Source organism: Gobio gobio (assembly GCF_949357685.1).
Source record: "Gobio gobio genome assembly, chromosome: 16".
NCBI lineage: Eukaryota > Metazoa > Chordata > Actinopteri > Cypriniformes > Gobionidae > Gobio > Gobio gobio.
In genome coordinates, this window is record NC_137109.1 from 3,886,298 (window position 1) to 3,906,132 (window position 19,835).

A 19,835-nucleotide genomic window follows, 5' to 3' on the forward strand; every position below is an offset into this window, starting at 1 on the left:
TCAATGTGTAAATGAAATATGATATTTTTGATATGAAGTTAGGGACAGTTATTGAATTGTATTTATGCTTCCTCTAAATCATTGTGAAACGTTGTGTAAGCATTTTTTGTAGTTTTCAAAACACATTTAATCATTTAGAAAATAAAGTGGATTTCCCCCTTCATTTCTCCCTCAAGAACAACATTCATTGAATCATGCTATCACTATTTAAAGGGTTAGTTCACCCAAAAATTGTCATCGTTTACTTTCCCTAATGTCATTCTTCAAAACTAACACAAGTTATGAAATCTTTCCAGATAACCAAAACTTTGAAGATCCAAAAAGCTTATAAACTCCTCAAAAAATTAATATTATGTGACTGAAGGTTTAATCCAAGTCTTCTGTGTAGAGATAACTAGGGCTGGGTATTGACACAAATTTCCCGATTCGATTCACAAGCTTTCGATTCAATTCAATATGGATTATTTTGGATATGTATCAGGTATAATACATGGACATTTTTCTCAAGGAAAACTAATTTCTGAACTAATGTTGTAAACTATGCGAGTCAGTTGGTACTACATTAGCCTACTAATATTGAAGCTAAAAATTGACTGATTTGTATACAAACACTTAAATGACACTATTTAAAAAAATATATATAATAATTTAAAGTTATAATATTAATTTTACAATTACATAATCATAATTCCACTCCAATTAGTTTTTTGAAATAAACATTTAAAATGGTGGCTGTCAAAAAAACTTGCCAGATTTATTCATACATGCATTAAATATTGAAGAACATTAAAAATGACAATGAATATCCTATGTAATGTGGTGCATATAATTAGCAAAATGCTCCTATAGAGTTAATTTTTCTAGCTGACTAATGAGTTTATGGACACTGGATATGGAGATAAATGTGATGTTACATGACATTGTTTACAAGCCGTTTTACTGACGTCTTTCTGCGGTTAAAACACTTGAGCGATTCTATGTGACGATACGGATTTTGGTAAGTTGTCCTGTATCTTTTAACACACTTTCAGAAGCTCATTGATGTTTATTTCACGCTGTTACTGGTATTAAGGCGGAAGAGAAGATCTGTTCATCTGCCGGTTCTCTTGAGCTGAGCTGCAGCAGAGCGATCTCGCACCACAGCGCCAAAACGGTATTTATGCTTTTGAATTTCGTAAAAAATAGACGTAATTTGAAATCTGAGACTTTGTTTCATATCAATAGTAATAAAGCACAAAGATTATAGCGATTTATTGGATGGGAGGCGTGCTACAATGTTTATTTCATTCATAACTGAAAACAGGATGACTAATCGATTCTTGGGATTTAAGAATCGATATTGTTTTGTAAAAGTGAGAATCGATTAAAATCGAGAAATCTATATTTTTTACCCAGCCCTAAGAGATACGGCTGCTTTATATGTGGAACATTAAATCATTTAGTCATTTATTCACATATAAACATATATAGAGCACATCACATGTGTGACCCTGGAGCTCAACACCAATCATAAGTGTCATGGGTATATTTGGGGCAATTGTATGGGTCAAAATTATCCTTATTGTCTTTTATGCCAAAAATCATTAGGATATTAAGATCATTTTCTATGAAGATATTTAGTAAATGTCCTACCGTAAATATATCATAAATGTATTATTAGTAGTAATATGCATTATATGCATAATAATATGCACAACTTTTAAGGAGATGTTTTTGCACCCTCAGATTCCAGATATTGTCCTAACAAACCACACATCAATGGAAAGCTTGTTTATAGATGATTTATGATCTACAAATCTCAATTTAAAATGAGTTTTTGTGCTCCGGGGTCACATTTGGTAAGCAAGCAAGCACATTTGAGCATGTGTGATGTGCTCCATCATGTCTGTGTGTTGATCGCGGTTTAATCTTCAGAAGGCATAGGCTCGAATCACATGGCAGGGCTCGACATTAACGCTTGTCCGGGACAAGTGGATTCATTGAAGGGGCAAGTGAAAAATAATTTTACCTGCCCGACAGACAAGTATCCTGAGTAAAACGTCAAAATAAACTAATAATAGGGATGTGACGGTGAGGAAATTTTCCCACCGGTTAATTGATGTGTGACAACACCGGTAATACCGGTATCACCGGCGGAGGCTTTTAAATCACTAATTCTATCTAACCGAAAGTAACATGCACACGACCGCTCTGAACTGAAAACGCGCCAGTGTTGCGTATTCAAACACCGTGAATGACAGCTCGTCTGTAAATGCGCGCTCTGTGAGGCCATGGGCGCGTCTCAATCAGTTCCCTAGTTCAGTAGTCAGGGCACTGATCAAGCATTGATCAGTCTATGATTGAGATGCACGCCATGAATGAATAACAGTTCGTCCCCTTGTTTATACTCGACGCGCCCGCACGAGCGCGAGGGTGCGCGCGGCAAAAATAAATGCGCGCAGTCAGCGTAGCGGAGGCTCGCACTGCGGAGCCAGGCGAAAGTAAACAATGCGCACTCTGTGCGGCCGTGCACATTTTACTTTCGGTTTTGAATTAGCGCCAATTCGGCTGCGGGTTGCTTGAATTGTGGGTACATTAGCCTATTCATTTTAATGAAAAACACAACAACTGACAAACGCTTTTGCGTTTCGCTTTGAAACCAAATCTTCCGTGATCTCAGTCAGCTCCTCACTCTTAAATCTGATGAATGACTCCTGCCGAGACTCACGGTCGGATCCTGCTTTATTAAGCAGATACATTCAGTTTTTATTTGTATTGTCTGTTCTCTAACTGAACTAAATTATTTTATTACTATAAAAAAAATCAAAAAGACGGTGGGCGGTGCCACGGTGGGCAAGTGATGCAACCGGTGTTGAGTCTGGACACCGGTAACACCGGCAATCGTAGCAAGCCTAACAAATAACTAGAGAATCACCAAAGTGCAATAATGATTCTGCATTCAGTGTAAGTGGAGATCGATAGTGGATAATAATATAAAACTAACTGACGTTAACAAAGGTTGTCCTGTTGTCCTGAAATCGAAAACAAATGAGCGCCGCTCATACAAAGAAACTCCGTTAACATACACGGTTAAAATGTATAACATATATGATACAGTTAAGCAACATCACACAAACAAAAGTGTTGTTTTCCTGAATACCATCACGACTGAAAATGACACTGACCTAATGTTAATTAATTGTTTATGGAACTGGCGTTTGAAATCACTTACATTTTAGATCCAATATGGACTGTTTTTGTTCTATTTCAGCAGCGAAAATAGTTCCAAACAAATATCATAACAAAAACGTAACATCTCACAGCAACGGTGTGTGTTAGTGAATGATTCAGCGTTTGAATGAATCGACTCAATGACTCGCTCATTCAGACGGCCACATGCTGCCACCTACTGGTGGTTTATTTACATCTTTCCAACATTTCTTATTTGTATATTCAAAAATATTTAAAATAATCTCAACATTAATTAATGCAGTTGTAATTTTTCAGTGTAAATAATTTAATTTGATTGGTAAAAGCCTATAGTGTCTTATTCTAATTTAATTTATTGATCAAATTTAAGAATATAAAATGAAAGCTGAAGCATAGCCTATATTTAATACGATTATGGACAAATGCCCTTTATAAAAAGGTAAAAATATCACAAATATGCATATTTAAATATGTCAAAGCGGATTGAACACTGGTGAGAATATTTACAAAAAAATCCGGACAAGCTGATTTTTTACTCGGACAAGTGAATGACAGATTTACTTGTCCGAAGAACCACTTTCACAATGCCTTTATGACCGTAAATATATCATAAATGTATTATTAGTAGTAATATGCATTGCTAAGGACTTCATTTGGACAACTTTTAAGGAGATGTTTTTGCACCCTCAGATTCCAGATTTGCCAAATATTGTCCTAACAAACCACACATCAATGGAAAGCTTGTTTATAGATGATTTATGATCTATAAATTTCAATTTAAAATGAGTTTTTGTGCTCCGGGGTCACATTTGGTAAGCAAGCAAGCACATTTGAGCATGTGTGATGTGCTCCATCATGTCTGCGTGTTGATCGCGGTTTAATCTTCAGAAGGCATAGGCTCGAATCACATTGCTTTGGCCCTTTCACAACACCTTTATGACCTTCTAGGTTTTGGTTACCTGGACTTGAAGGGACATAAATCTCTCAGGCTACTAAGTGACAGAGTGTTTGGGTGAGCCACATCAGGGATGTGAGGTTTTCGGGCGGTCTTACCGGAGCGTGCTGGAGGTGTGTTGGTCTGAAGGTCATGCCGGTCGGCCTCTGCTTCTGCATCTGTTGCTGTCGCATCAGGTTCAGGATGGCCTGGCTCTGTTTGTTCTGGCTCTGCGTGTTTGGAGGACCCCTGGGTGCACCTGCCGCTGTGGGCTCATAATGGGACAGGGGTGTAGTGTTGCGGTAGTCCAACATGGCCGCCTGGGAGGCTGGGTTGGGCGGGTGGTTGAGGGGTCCTGTGGGCGCGGCCGGGTGGCTGAGCATGTTGGGGTGCCCGCCGGGCTGCATGTACCCGGCTGGAGTGCCCGCTTTGGGGGAACCCTTGTTCGGCATGAGCAGGGTCTTGGGGTTGGGGAAGTCTTGCGGGTACAAAGAAGGGCTGGTGGGCTTCTCGAGGCCAAACGTCCCACTCATTTGACTTTGGCTAGGAGCATTTTGGGGCCAAGGCGTAGAGTGGTTAGGCTGCTGGTGGAATTTCGGCGCTTGCGGTTGTGGAGGTTTTGGTTGTGGTGGCGGCGGCGGCTTCTGGACCACGTGCTGCTGGCTCTGCAATATCGCCCTCTGCTGCTCGCGCGCCGCTAACTGCTGCAGCTGCTGCGCGGGGGACAGGTCTTTGGGTGGCACGGGCAGCATGTGATTTGGGAGTTGTCTGCCAGGCTGTTGTGAATGCCCAGGCAGGGCGGGCGATGTGGCCGGAGCGGTTACAGGGGAGTTGTTGTGAAGCGGAGGCCCAGATGAGGTGGGGCGCACCTGGGGCGACCCGTTGCAGGAGTCCTGCTCGAAGGCGGAGGAAGCCGTAGCCGGGGAGAACTCCGTCTTCACGCTGGCCAGATCGGGCGGGATCAAGCTCTGAGCCCCGGCGGACGCGAGCTCCGGGTCTTTGCGATCACCAAAGCTGACGCTGAACAGCTCCTGGATGTCCTCGTAGGGTACAGAGCGGTTGAACTCCTCCATGATCTCGCTCCAGTCCTGATCGTCCAGGTTGAGGTCAGGGAAGAGGCTGTTGCTTCCCGTCACACCTCCTGAGGGAAGTATGCACGGCAAGATATCGTCCACCGGCTCCTGCTTCATTTCTTTCAGCCGGAAGTCGGACTCTGAGCCACGCGACGCACCGCTATCGGTTATACCCGCTTCGTTGTGCTCCGCTCTGTGGTTCCCATTGGCCATCACGTTATGTTTAGTGTCCATGGGTGAAAGAGGAGGCACTGAGCCATTCGAAACCCCATTACGCCCCCCCAGTGCGTCCTCAACGCAGGCCTTCTTATTGGGCGGGTATCCGTCGGTGAAACCGTTGACCTGGTCACGGCCAATAGGGGAGCCAGCATTCTCCAACTTCCGCTTCACCGTCTCCTGTAACTGCACATAGAAGACAAAAGCAAATTAGGCATTATATTATGCAATATGAGTTTCACAGCATTAAAGGGGTCCTATAATGCCCCTTTTTACAAGATGCAAGATAAGTCTCTGATGAGTGTGTGTTAAGTTTCATCCCAAAATACCCCACAGATCATGTTTAATAGCATTGTTAACAAAAACGCACTGTTTTTGTGTGTGTCTCTTTAAATGCAAATGAGCTGCTGCTCCAAGAGGTCATGTCAGCAGCTCTGATTACCTCTCACACACACACACACACACACACACACACACACACTGATAATATCAGAAACTGTTCAGCCTTTTCTGATCAAACCGGAGTCGGTCAATGATGGAGAGACTCCAGAAGAAGAGACAACATGTAGAACGAGACAGGACACACACACACACACACACACGCATGTAGAACGAGACAGGACGCTTCTGAAGGGATAGAGGATGAGTTTATGAGTTATGATCTTCAGTCATTGATTAGCATATTCTGTCATGATCATCTCTAAAGCGCTGGTGTGGGGTAAGATGAGCCAGAGGATATCTGCTGATGAAGAGAGAACAGGGATAGTTTAGTGGAATTACGCTTATAACTGATGATGTCATCTTGCTTTATGACATTTGTGCTCGCACTGGATCGACTACAGCAACTCTTCCTCTTCTCCACATGGCCTGTGTTGCGTCGACTTCATGAATAACATGTCAATGGACATTAAGTCTTGAGTAATGAGGACAGCATTAGAGGATTAGTGCGAGAGACTCTGATGTTCATAATATGGCGTGTCATTTAAATGTAAATGCAGGATTTAAGCAAAGCAATGTCGTGTTGTGCAATATTTGTTATTATAGGTTCAAATGTCAGGTGGACCAAGAATGCTGCAGTTCCACGTACATTAACGGTAATTAAGAACTCGTTTTACAGCCTTTAGGAGTGAATCACGCTCTGAAACACACGCTGTGTGGCGTTACGGTTGTTTACAGTAATATCTTGATCTTGAACAAGAACGTCCCATGATCGATCGCTGTTTAAATTAATCACTTAATCGATTAATTGTTAGCCTTAACACTGCAATACGCGACAGCAGGACAGGTGAGCAAACGCCATGTTCCTCCGCAAATGAAGGAGAAGGGGTTTAGTCTAAATAAAGGGCTAGTGGGAGAGTAAAATTAGTCAATGTGGGAAAGACTCGGGCATAAATCATGTTGATGTGATTATTAGCGTTACTGTAGCGAAGCAGAAGCAGGACGAGTGTTGTGGAGCTGAGAGCGATTGTTAATGAGTTGAACAACACACGGCTCGCGAGCAGCAGGACTTTTATTATGCCACAGTCGCCACTTCCGCTCATGAGTGTGAGGTAACACAGCTCTGCTGATCATATTACACACATCTGAGTGTGTTGATGATGGGATGGCGTTACTCTGTGTGTTCTCTCAGCCGCTGCTATGACACTTGTTCACACTGCAGTGAGAGGAAAGCGTTTCTGCAGAATACGGAAACTAGCGCAGATATGATGTCATCGACAGGCCACGCCCTCACACGTCCCGGTCCCTCGGGTAAAAGAGCATCTCACCGTTTACAAATAGTTGGACACATTTGGGATATTGTAAGTACTCGACTGAACACAATATATAACACTGGCCTAGTGGGGTTTGGATATTTTACCGAAAAAAGGTTACATAGTGCAGCTTTAACGGATTAGTTCACTTCAAAATGAAAATTGTATGGACTTCAATGGGAACCAATGGTTGAAGGTCCGAATCAATGCAGAGGCCGATCCCAGACGAGGAATAGGGTCTGATCTAGACAAACCATCAGACATTTTCTACCTACATCATACGTGATTTACGTAATGCCTGGCACGTCGCAGAGATGAGCAAATTAGGTTAAAAGTATATAAATGTGTGTTTTTGTTGTAAATGTGGCGATGGTTTGTCTAGATCAGACTCTATTCCTCGTCTGGGATTGGTCCGAGCCTCTGAAACTGCAGTGATTTGGACCTTCAACCGTTGGTTCCCATTGAAGTCCATTATGAGCAGAAAAATCCTGGAATGTTTTCCTCAACAAAAAAAAGAAGAACTTTCATTTTGAAGTGAACTAATCCTTTAACTCAAAGAAACACTTCCTATATGAGATTAATCAGATATATACAAAATAAACATAATATAAAAAAATGACACGAATGTGCACTCTTCCTCGAGACGAAATGACAACTAAACCCGAATAATTCACAATGTTTTATTACACTATTGTTCTCTTTGTAATGTTATGTAATAGTCATTAGTTTGAGCTGCGCATGCTGAAGCTGATCGCCGGCGCGCTTTACACGTGTTCATTCTCAACCAATGCATCCTATATGAGGCAAATCAGCTCTAGATAGGCCTACACAAAATAAATAGGGATGTGGCGATCCGATATCCCGCATCGGTATCGGCTCCGATATTGCCATTTGTGCCGGATCGGGTATCAGTCAGAGGAGACCGAGCCAAATGCCATATTGTGCGTATACTATTGTGTTATTGTTATACCACAAAGCGACAAAGTTTTCGAGCACCAATTCCACGTTTTCTGAAGCCATTCCATATTCTAATGTGAAATAAAGGTTTGGTTTAACCGGTGACAGAAATATATTAGTATTGTGTATGGTTGTATTACTATTGTAAAGAATAATATGCATCTTAATTATTGTGTAGCATTAAAACTTTATTTTTAAAGGAATAAATCACAAATTTTCTTCTGCGTTTTAATTTTAAACAGTAAACCTCTGTTGTGCAGCACTTCGTTCGCCAAAAAATGGGTTTATTTAAATTTTATTTGATTACCAGAAATTAAAATACACAACAGAATTTCTGTAAAAAGAAAAAATTGTTTGGTAACACTTTAGAATAATGGTCATTAGTTAACATTAGTTAATGTATTAACTAACCATGAGCAATACATTTGTTAATCTTTGTTAACGTTAGTTAATATAAATCCATGGTTTGTTCATGTTAGTTCACAGTGCATTAACTAATGTTAACAAGATTTTAATAAAGCATTAGTAAATGTTGAAATTAACATTAACAAAGATGAATAAACGCTTTGTAAGTGCAGTTCATTATTAGTTCATGTTAACTAATGTAGTTAACTAAAGACTATTATTCTAAAGTGTTACCAATAGTTTTTTTCTATTGCATAAAATGTGTTTATTTTATTAGTATTCTACTAGTTTTTTTATGAAAATTAAATGTTGCATTGCAGAAAAGGGGATTTTCGTTTTTTTATGCTGACAATTATAGCTCTTTGAAAGAAAATCGATAACATTTACCAAAAAATTATTTATAATAATTGCAATCTAGTAATTACACCATACACACACACACACACAGTACAATACAATGTATGGGTAATGTCGGGTCACTGGAGCTAAAGCTCCCCTTGTGTTCACAGGAGTTTCGGAGGACTGGTGCATGATGGGAAGCAACAATATAAAGGAGAGTTCAGTGTGTCAGTGTCTGAAACACTCACTCCATCCAAACAGACGTGAGCATTCGGCCCGTCTGACGTCAGCTGCACCTGCAGAGCTCCAGAACCGGAAAAACGGGTCTGTGTGTCGGCTGAGAGGACCTCGCTGGGCACACCCTCGTCCTTTCAAACATGATAAAACTCTTCCCAAAGCAATTTTCTGCCGACATGAGTCTCTTAATCTCCTGCGCTCTTACTTTCCGTCCATCTTCGCGCCTCCCCCTCCAGTCTAATTACCATGTGTATGAACGTGCATCCCACAACAAAGAGCCAGCGCTGGGCCGCGGGAGTGTGCCGAATTCCTGCCCATGGCTCCAGCGCGGCTCTTTGATGCCCTGCCGGCTCACAATGGGACAACCCCCCAGCACACGGGCTTCGGCCCAAGGGCAGAGCGCTGCGATCAATACTGGAGCAGAGACTCGGGGCAGCTCCTGCTACTACACAAACACAGGGCAAAGTCCAACCAGAGTTTAACGGCCTTCGGAAAAGAGAGTAATTAGCAAGTGCAACTCAAACCAGCTGCTCATTTATTAGAGCAAAGCAGTGCTGACTTCACTGCAGTTTTCTGAGCTTTAGGGGCATTTGAAGCGGTGAAAGGCCAGTCGTGGGCCAAGTGCTGAGCGGGCAGAGTGAGTTATGTGGAGTCACACTGGGCCTCAGACTGAGTGATGTGTGTGTGGACGCGAGCAAACCTCCATCAGGCCTCCACTCCTGTGCGCAGGTTTATCGTGAACTAGTGTGAGCAAATGATGGTCTTATGCCTTTTCATGAAGTCTGACTTATTAACGCTGTTCAAGAGCTGATTCTCATGCTAAACATGGACACACACACACAGAGAGCAAGAGTGCGTCCATCATCGAGCTTCGTTCGGTTTACGGGAGCCGTCGGTGGCGCTGGCGTTGTGTTTTTGGACACGAGATCAATGTCACTAAAGAACATTGTGAGAGAGTGTGTGTGTGTGTGTGTGAGAGAGAGAGTGAGAGTGAGAGAGAGAGTGTGTGTGTGCGCGTGCGAGTGTGTGTGTGAGTGTGTGTGTGTGTGTGTGTGTGTGTGAGTGAGTGTGTGTGAGTGAGTGAGTGTGTGAGCGAGTGTGTGTGAATGAGTGAGTGAGTGAGTGAGTGCGAGTGTGAGTGTATGTGAGAGTGAGTGTGTGCGCGAGTGAGTGTGTGAGTGAATGAGTGAGTGTGCAAGTGTGAGTGTGTGTGTGTGTGAGAGAATGTGAGTGAGTGAGTGAGTGAGTGTGCGCGCGAGTGTGAGTGAGTGTGTGCGCGCGAGTGTGCGAGTGAGTGAGTGAGTGAATGAGTGAGTGTGCAAGTGTGAGTGTGTGTGTGTGTGTGTGAGAGAATGTGAGTGAGTGAGTGAGTGTGCGCGCGAGAGTGAGTGAGTGTGTGCGTGCGAGTGAGAGCGAGTGTGAGAGTATGTGTGTGTGTGTGAGAGTGTTTGTGCGCACGTGAGTGTGTGTGTGTGTGTGTGAGTGTGTGTGAGAGAGTGAGTGAGTGTGCGCGCGAGTGTGAGTGAGTGTGTGTGAGTGAGAGCGAGTGTGAGAGTATGTGTGTGTGTGAGAGTGTTTGTGCGCACGTGAGTGTGTGAGTGTGTGAGTGAGTGAGTGTGTGTGTGTGTGTGTGTGAGAGAGTGAGTGAGTGTGAGAGTGTGAGAGTGTGAGTGTGAGTGTGTGTGTGTGTGTGTGAGTGAGTGAGTGAGTGTGTGTCTCTTTAGCTCCGCCCACTGTACGCCTCCTCGAGCTCGGCTGTGTTCAGAAAGAATGGGTTCAGTGTTTCTGTCTTTTATAAATCTGATAAACTAAAGACTCTCTGGAGATATGAAGGATCAACACTACAGATGCTCAAGGCCAACATGAGACTGGCACAAACTGTGTGTGTGTGTGTGTTATGTACACTTTAAGATTAAAATTAAGAATGAAATTAAATAGACCCATTTTTTCCTAAGGTTTTATATGAGCAAATAACAGCATAAACAACAGAACTGAGGAAAACAGACATAAAAGTAGTAAAAGGAATAAAATAAATAGGACTACACAAAATAATGAACAGATTAACTAAATTAAAAAACCGGTGCGACTAGTATTATAGGCTATGCTCGTTTATGTGTCGCTCTAATGCACTGTAGATCTTCTCCAGCTGATCAACACACACACACACACACACACACACACGTTACACATCAGCGCTCAAACTCATTTTCTGCACATGTGAAGGTTTATGTGGATATTGGAACACAAAGCCTTGTTTACATATTGAATAATAGCAACTGAACGTTACGTGGCGAGAGGGGTGTGTTTATAATGAGTGCTATTTTATAGTCTTATATATGATTTATAGCGATGTTTATTTTTCATTCTTGTTCTGAATAACCTACCGTTAGAGTTAAAGGATGTGTTGTGGAGCGAGGGGGAAATAGCGTTTATAAGGTTTCGTTTACTGGTATTTATTATACATGTAAATTAATGTGATTGTTTGCAATTAGGAGTGTTTCTCTTTTCATCACCTCTTCTCGGCCCGGGTTATTAAAGCGTGAATTTTCAGGGGCGTGAGATTTAAATGATGATCGTTTTCAGTCGCCACATTTATCAACGTGCGATTATTGGTGCAATGGGACTGGTCACGTTACGTTAGATTGATAAATGAGGGCCACTGTGAGGAAGGGAAAGCATGCACTACAGTTCAACAACGCCTCGAGATTCACTTTATTAACACTTGCTGACTAAAAACAGCTTCATCAAGCCACTGAAGGAAAGAGTAATGTTGGTAAAGACATGATGTAGAGCTGGGTGAACTATCAGAAGGCGGTCCAGAGGAACAATAGTGGGTCAGTGGTGTGGATCTGAGTCATCCTAAACGTCACACACACACACACACACACACACACACACACGCTGACCTGCTTACTCCAAAACTCAGGCCTTCATGCCAAACTCGTCTGACTCGCTGGCCAGATCCACACCTGGACTAACATCTCATACAACCGCCATCTAGAGTTACATCTAGAGTGTTCTGGGTAGCAAAACAGCAAACCCGTGTTTACTATATGACTCTATGATTAGGGATTTCAATTATTAAATCAATGATTAGTCAACTTTATTTATATAGCGCTTTTAATAATGTAGATTGTTTCAAAGCAGCTTCACAGTGTTAAAGGGTTAGTTCACCCAAAAATGAAAATTGTGTCATTAATGACTGAGCCTCATGTGGTTGGACACCCGTCAGACCTCCGTTCATCTTCAGACACAAATGAAGATATTTTAGTGTAAATCTGATGCTGAGAAAGGCTTCAGATAGGCCTCCATTGGCATTCAGTACATTTACACTCACAAGACCCATAAAAGGCACTAAAAACATCGTTACAAAGTCCATCTCACCACAGTGACTCTACAATAATCTTACGATGAGACGACAATAGTTTTTGTGCGCAAAAAAAAAATCTAAATAACGCCTTTATCCAACTTGTTCTTGTCTTCCGTGTGTGTCTCCACGACGCATGCGTGAGAATATGAGCAGATCCGGCGTTCGGACACACGACCCAGAAGAGATTTGTTCACAAGCAGAGGAAGACGCGCGTATCTCAGCTGTTGATCTACATTGATCGTGCTTTAGGTCTCGGCGTAGTTCTCAAAATGGGGCTAAAGTGGCATTTCATGGATTCCCGAACGCCGGATCTGCTCATATTCTCGCGCATGCGTCGTGGAGACACACACGGAAGACAAGAACAAGCTGGATAAAGGTGTTTTGATTTTTTTTTGCGCACAAAAACTATTGTCGTCTCATCGTAAGATTATTGTAGAGTCACTGTGGTGAGATGGACTTTGTAACGATGTTTTTAGTGCCTTTTATGGGTCTTGTGAGTGTAAATGTACTGAATGCCAATGGAGGCCAATCTGAAGCCTTTCTCAGCATCAGCTTTACACTAAAATATCTTCATTTGTGTCTGAAGATGAACGGAGGTCTGACGGGTGTCCAACCACATGAGGGTGAGGAATTAATGACAGAATTTACATTTTTGGGTGAACTAACCCTTTAAACAGGAAAATAATGCAGCATAATTTTATTCAGCTGTATAGCCATTCTGGAGAAAACGCTGATGTCATCAGTTCATTTCAATTATCATAAAGTGACAGTGTGGGCTTTAGATCAGTAATTTAGTTTATATGGTTAATTTAGTTTATTAATTAGATTTATTTCGATGTTTAGTTGAAAAATGTAGTGTCCCCAACTGAGCACGCCAAGCCAGAGGCAACAGTGGCAAGGAAACCAAAACCCCATCAGGAGCAAAATGGAGGAAATAAACCTTGGAGAAACCAGGCTCAGTCGGGGGGGCAGTTCTCCTCTGGCCAATTAACAAACAGCGTATTATTATTATTATTCTGGCAGCTTTACAGCTCAGAGGTCATAATAGATCGGAATATTCCCGAGACAACATGCTGGAGACGGGTTTATTGAGGATGATGTTGATTAAATAATTATTAAAGTGCAATATTCGAATGATCAGAGGCAACACGCTGGAGACGGGTTTATTGAGGATGACATATCGATATAAGTATTATTTAATTGTAATATTTGAACAATCGGAGTCATCACACCGATTAACACATCGATTAATCAAATGACCCCATGATTTACCCCCCCTCAAGGCATCCTAGGTGTGTATGACATTATTCTTTCAGACGAACACAATCTAGTGTTGTCAAAAGTATCGGCCGCGATACGAAGTCGGTACTGGATTTTTTTTTATGTGATGCTTTGAGCACAGTTGAGCTGGAATCGTAAACATCTGACTGGCCATTTTGCTCACACATAGGCCTGTCGCGATAGTCAATAAATCAATTAAATCGCACAAAAAAAAATGTTGCACGATAATTTCCAGCGTCCGTTTTTATATCCATTTTTGCCGAGCGTTACATTATGATCACGCTCTTATACATGTAAATGCTTCGAAGCGCGACAAGACACAAGAGAACGCGCTGGATGTCAATGTCCTGTGTGTGTGTGTGTGTGTGTGTGTGTCAATGTCCTGTGTGTGTGTGTGTGTGTGTGTGTGTCAATGTCCTGTGTGTGTGTGTGTGTGTGTGTGTGTGTGTGTGTGTGTGTCAATGTCCTGTGTGTGTGTGTGTGTGTGTGTGTCAATGTCCTGTGTGTGCGCGTGTGTGTGTGTCAGTGTCCTGTCTCACACACACACACACACACACAATCGTGTCAGTCTCCTGCTCACATCAAGTTCTCTTTTGCTCATGAACAAACAATAACAACAACACAGAGAATGTTGAGGATTCTCATATTAGGGTCTTAAATGAGTTAAATAACGTCTTAAATGAACTTAAAGAGTTGTGAGGAGATGAGATGCGGGTCAGATCCGCCTCATGTTCGGCAGCGGCTGATCTTAAAGTGACAGTAGCACTGATGATGATGTCATTAATGTTCATCACAGAACAACGGGAACTGAGGAAAGTGTAGCTTTAATGATGATTAATCTAGATTTCATTTATTATTTGTGCAGTTAAGAAAGGTGTTGATAACTGTTACATTTCTGTATATGTCTAACAGGGAAGGCCATGGGTAAATATAACATTTATTATAATGGGGTTATGTAAAGATAGTTTTAAGTTCACTTAATTCATAAAAACATGACAATACAACACATATTTAAAAAATGCTTTCAATAAATTGTTTCTACATTAATTTGGAGAGTAACTAAAATTACTACAATATCAAAAACGTATTAATCGTGATTAATTACAGAAAAAAAAATTCTCGATTTTTTTAATGGATTCCCAGCACTACCTAAAACACAATCATCCTCTGCAGTTTTCCAGCTGTTTGTTCAAGTGCATTTGTTTGTTAATAGACTGAGAGTCCATTGCTTTTTAATGATAAACAAGCTGGAAATACACCAGGACTCTTATTTTGAAATGTTTGCGCCTCTATTGCAGTTGCAGGAGCTCATTCAAGTTCAGGAGATCAAATCTGCATTGTTACAAGTTAACTAGGGATGCAGCGATTAACCGGTTTCACGATTAACCGGCTTAAAAACGCCACGGTTAATGAACCGTAAAGGTTCCACTACACCGCGCTTCTGTTGTACAGAAAAGGTTACACCAGCGGCGCAAATTACTTAATGAAACATTGCATGAATATCTGAACATGTAATACATAGAAAGAAAGAACGAACGAACAGAGTCTCTGCTTTGAAACATAATAAAATCGGTTTTATTCTAGCTTAATGCAATCCTTTTTAATCTACACTTAAATGTGGGCACGTCTCATTAAAATCATTTTAAACCTCATTTTGTCAAAGACTACATCCAGATCAGATTCAGAGCGATGATCAAACACAGATGGAGGAGAGCGAGTCCATCAACACCCCCGAGCTCATCCTGGCATTAGGACATTTGGACGTTTTGATTTAGATGCTGTTTAATGTTGATGATCGCGTTGATTTAGATGCTGTTTAATGTTGATGATCGCGTTATTTTAAGTATGCATCTGCTTGCATGCGAGTTCGTTTCTTTCTGCTTCTTCGTCTGTTTTGATCTGGAGAGTCGGCACCATTTCAGAAGATGCGGAATAGCGCCCCCTAGCGTATAACATGAGATCTTTCTTTTAGGGCTGTCAAAAGATTAAATCGCATCCAAAATAAAAGTTTGTGTTTACATAATATATGTGTGTGTACTCTGTTAATTATTATTTATATATAAATACACACACAAGCATGTATATATTTAAGAAAAAAATATTATTTTTATATATATAACACATTTATATATATTATAGATTATATAAATGTATATACAGGCTAATATTTCTTAAATATATACATGAATGTGTGTGTATTTATATATAAATAATAATTAACAGAGTACACACACATATATTATGTAAACACACTTTTATTTTGGATGCGATAAATCTTTTGACAGCCCTAATATAAACCAATATTATTTATTTTACTGGACAGTGTAAAGCTCATAACCATTAATATTTTGTTGTGACGTATTTAGAGTGCAGTGTTATGGTCCTGAAAAGTACTGAGTAAATGTGATGTTACCCAAGGTCATTCCTATTTTGTTTTATGTTCTATTTTATTAACATTAAACGCACACTTTTTTCACGACTAAAATAACAGTAAAGGGTAAAAACTGAATTCCCAAAAATCTAAACATTACATTATCAGCTATGTACACGTTTACATCCCCCGGCGTGATAATCTCCATATCTTGTAGTGTGTGATGCGCAAACATGTTCAAATCTTGCAGTGTGTGAAGTCTGAGATTTGAGCTGAAGACTTGCATGGCAGCGGCTGGTGTTTCAACACAGATGTGCATCAACGGCGTCCCGAATAAAGCCGTTCGGATCAAACTCATGCAGTGTTTAAGATGGCCTGAGGTCCACAGTGTGCTAGCACTGCTTAACTACACGCATTACACACGCTATCAGTGTCAGAAGCTGCTGTAAAACTAGCCGAGCTTTCATCACCGCTTCTATCGCACTCTTTACAGAGAGAACAATGTGGGCAGGACGTCATCGGATACGCTTTAAAGACCCCATGAAATCAAAACTTTTTAAATGGAATATTCCAGTGTTTATTTATCGCTGCACATCATCATTGTGTTAATAATCCTGATATAGACTTCATCTGTTCTCTGATGATGAGGGCGGGGCCACCTGTCACTCACATGAGATCCACCAATAGCAAACCACAACCATCCAATCAATTCCCCTCAGACACACTCAAGCCCCGCCCTACATTTGTTCTTGTTTGTGAAGCGTTTCTCTCAGATATACGGCTCAATAGAGGAGAACAGCGTGATTTCAGTTTCATGCCGAGTTTAATTTCAGAACTGCGTTATATAGAAAAATATCAATGCACACAAAACATTAAGTGTAAATACACCATTTTTTGGTGAAATCTTCAGTCTTAAAGGGACAGTTCACCCAAAAATGTCTTACATCGGGTCAGAGGTCACTGAAACTGGACTCACGTATGGCTGTCTGATGGAAGCTAGTTATTTTAGTTTATAATGTTATAAATATGGACATTTTTCTTCACTTCAGAAGGCCTTTATTAACCCCTGGAGACGTGTAGAGCAGTTATATGATGGATGGATGCACTTTTATGATGGATGGATGCACTTTTAGGAAGGATGGATGGATGCACTTTTATGACGGATAGATGCACTTTTATGAAGGATGAATGCACTTTTAGGAAGGATGGATGCACTTTTATGACGGATAGATGCACTTTTATGAAGGATGGATGCACTTTTATGATGGATGGATGCACTTTTATGACGGATAGATGCACTTTTATGACGGATAGATGCACTTTTATGACGGATAGATGCACTTTTATGATGGATGGATGCACTTTTATGACGGATAGATGCACTTTTATGACGGATAGATGCACTTTTATGATGGATATATGCACTTTTATGATGGATGGATGCACTTTTAGGAAGGATGGATGGATGCACTTTTATGACGGATAGATGCACTTTTATGAAGGATGAATGCACTTTTAGGAAGAATGGATGCACTTTTATGACGGATAGATGCACTTTTATGACGGATGGATGCACTTTTATGAAGGATGGATGCACTTTTAGGAAGGATGGATGCACTTTTATGACGGATAGATGCACTTTTAGGAAGGATGGATGCACTTTTAGGAAGGATGGATGCACTTTTATGATGGATGGATGCACTTTTAGGAAGGATGGATGCACTTTTAGGAAGGATGGATGCACTTTTAGGAAGGATGGATGCACTTTTATGACGGATAGATGCACTTTTATGATGGATGGATGCACTTTTAGGAAGGATGGATGCACTTTTATGACGGATAGATGCACTTTTATGAAGGATGAATGCACTTTTAGGAAGGATGGATGCACTTTTAGGAAGGATGGATGCACTTTTATGACGGATAGATGCACTTTTATGACGGATGGATGCACTTTTATGAAGGATGGATGCACTTTTAGGAAGGATGGATGCACTTTTATGACGGATAGATGCACTTTTAGGAAGGATGGATGCACTTTTAGGAAGGATGGATGCACTTTTAGGAAGGATGGATGCACTTTTATGACGGATAGATGCACTTTTATGATGGATGGATGCACTTTTATGATGGATGGATGCACTTTTATGATGGATAGATGCACTTTTATGATGGATGGATGCACTTTTAGGAAGGATGGATGCACTTTTATGACGGATAGATGCACTTTTATGATGGATAGATGCACTTTTATGAAGGATGAATGCACTTTTATGACGGATAGATGCACTTTTATGATGGATAGATGCACTTTTATGAAGGATGAATGCACTTTTAGGAAGGATGGATGCACTTTTAGGAAGGATGGATGCACTTATGACGGATAGATGCACTTTTATGACGGATGGATGCACTTTTATGAAGGATGAATGCACTTTTAGGAAGGATGGATGCACTTTTAGGAAGGATGGATGCACTTTTATGACGGATAGATGCACTTTTATGACGGATGGATGCACTTTTATGATGGATGGATGCACTTTTAGGAAGGATGGATGCACTTTTAGGAAGGATGGATGCACTTTTAGGAAGGATGGATGCACTTTTAGGAAGGATGGATGCACTTTTATGACGGATAGATGCACTTTTATGATGGATGGATGCACTTTTATGATGGATAGATGCACTTTTATGACGGAAGGATGGATGCACTTTTATGATGGAGAGATGGATGCACTTTTATGACGGATAGATGCACTTTTATGATGGATAGATGCACTTTTATGACGGATGGATGCACTTTTATGATGGATAGATGCACTTTTATGACGGATGGATGCACTTTTATGATGGATAGATGCACTTTTATGACGGAAGGATGGATGCACTTTTATGATGGATAGATGCACTTTTATGACGGAAGGATGGATGCACTTTTATGATGGAGAGATGGATGCACTTTTATGACGGATAGATGCACTTTTATGATGGATAGATGCACTTTTATGACGGATGGATGCACTTTTATGACGGAAGGATGGATGCACTTTTATGATGGATAGATGCACTTTTATGACGGAAGGATGGATGCACTTTTATGATGGATAGATGCACTTTTATGACGGAAGGATGGATGCACTTTTATGATGGAGAGATGGATGCACTTTTAGGAAGGATGGATGCACTTTTATGACGGATAGATGCACTTTTAGGAAGGATGGATGCACTTTTAGGAAGGATGGATGCACTTTTATGACGGATAGATGCACTTTTATGACGGATAGATGCACTTTTATGACGGATGGATGCACTTTTATGATGGATAGATGCACTTTTATGACGGAAGGATGGATGCACTTTTATGATGGATAGATGCACTTTTATGACGGATAGATGCACTTTTATGACGGATGGATGCACTTTTATGATGGATAGATGCACTTTTATGACGGAAGGATGGATGCACTTTTATGATGGATGGATGCACTTTTATGACGGATAGATGCACTTTTATGATGGATGGATGCACTTTTATGATGGATAGATGCACTTTTATGACGGAAGGATGGATGCACTTTTATGATGGAGAGATGGATGCACTTTTATGACGGATAGATGCACTTTTATGATGATAGATGCACTTTTATGACGGATGGATGCACTTTTATGATGGATAGATGCACTTTTATGACGGATGGATGCACTTTTATGA

At 40.9% G+C, this 19,835-nt stretch overlaps 1 protein-coding gene across 2 annotated transcripts in view; it reads right to left on the minus strand.

Annotated features, from left to right (window-relative positions):
- maml1 (mastermind-like transcriptional coactivator 1) overlaps positions 1 to 19,835 on the minus strand; it is a 36,482-nt gene that overhangs the window by 14,151 nt on the left and 2,496 nt on the right. The window contains exon 2 of one of the 2 annotated variants that reach the window (XM_079838936.1): positions 4,243 to 5,598. In XM_079838936.1, coding sequence (XP_079695062.1) covers positions 4,243 to 5,598 — 1,356 coding nt within the window. The remainder of the gene's footprint in view (positions 1 to 4,242; positions 5,599 to 19,835) is intronic. The other variant, XM_079838937.1, reaches the window with a different exon arrangement.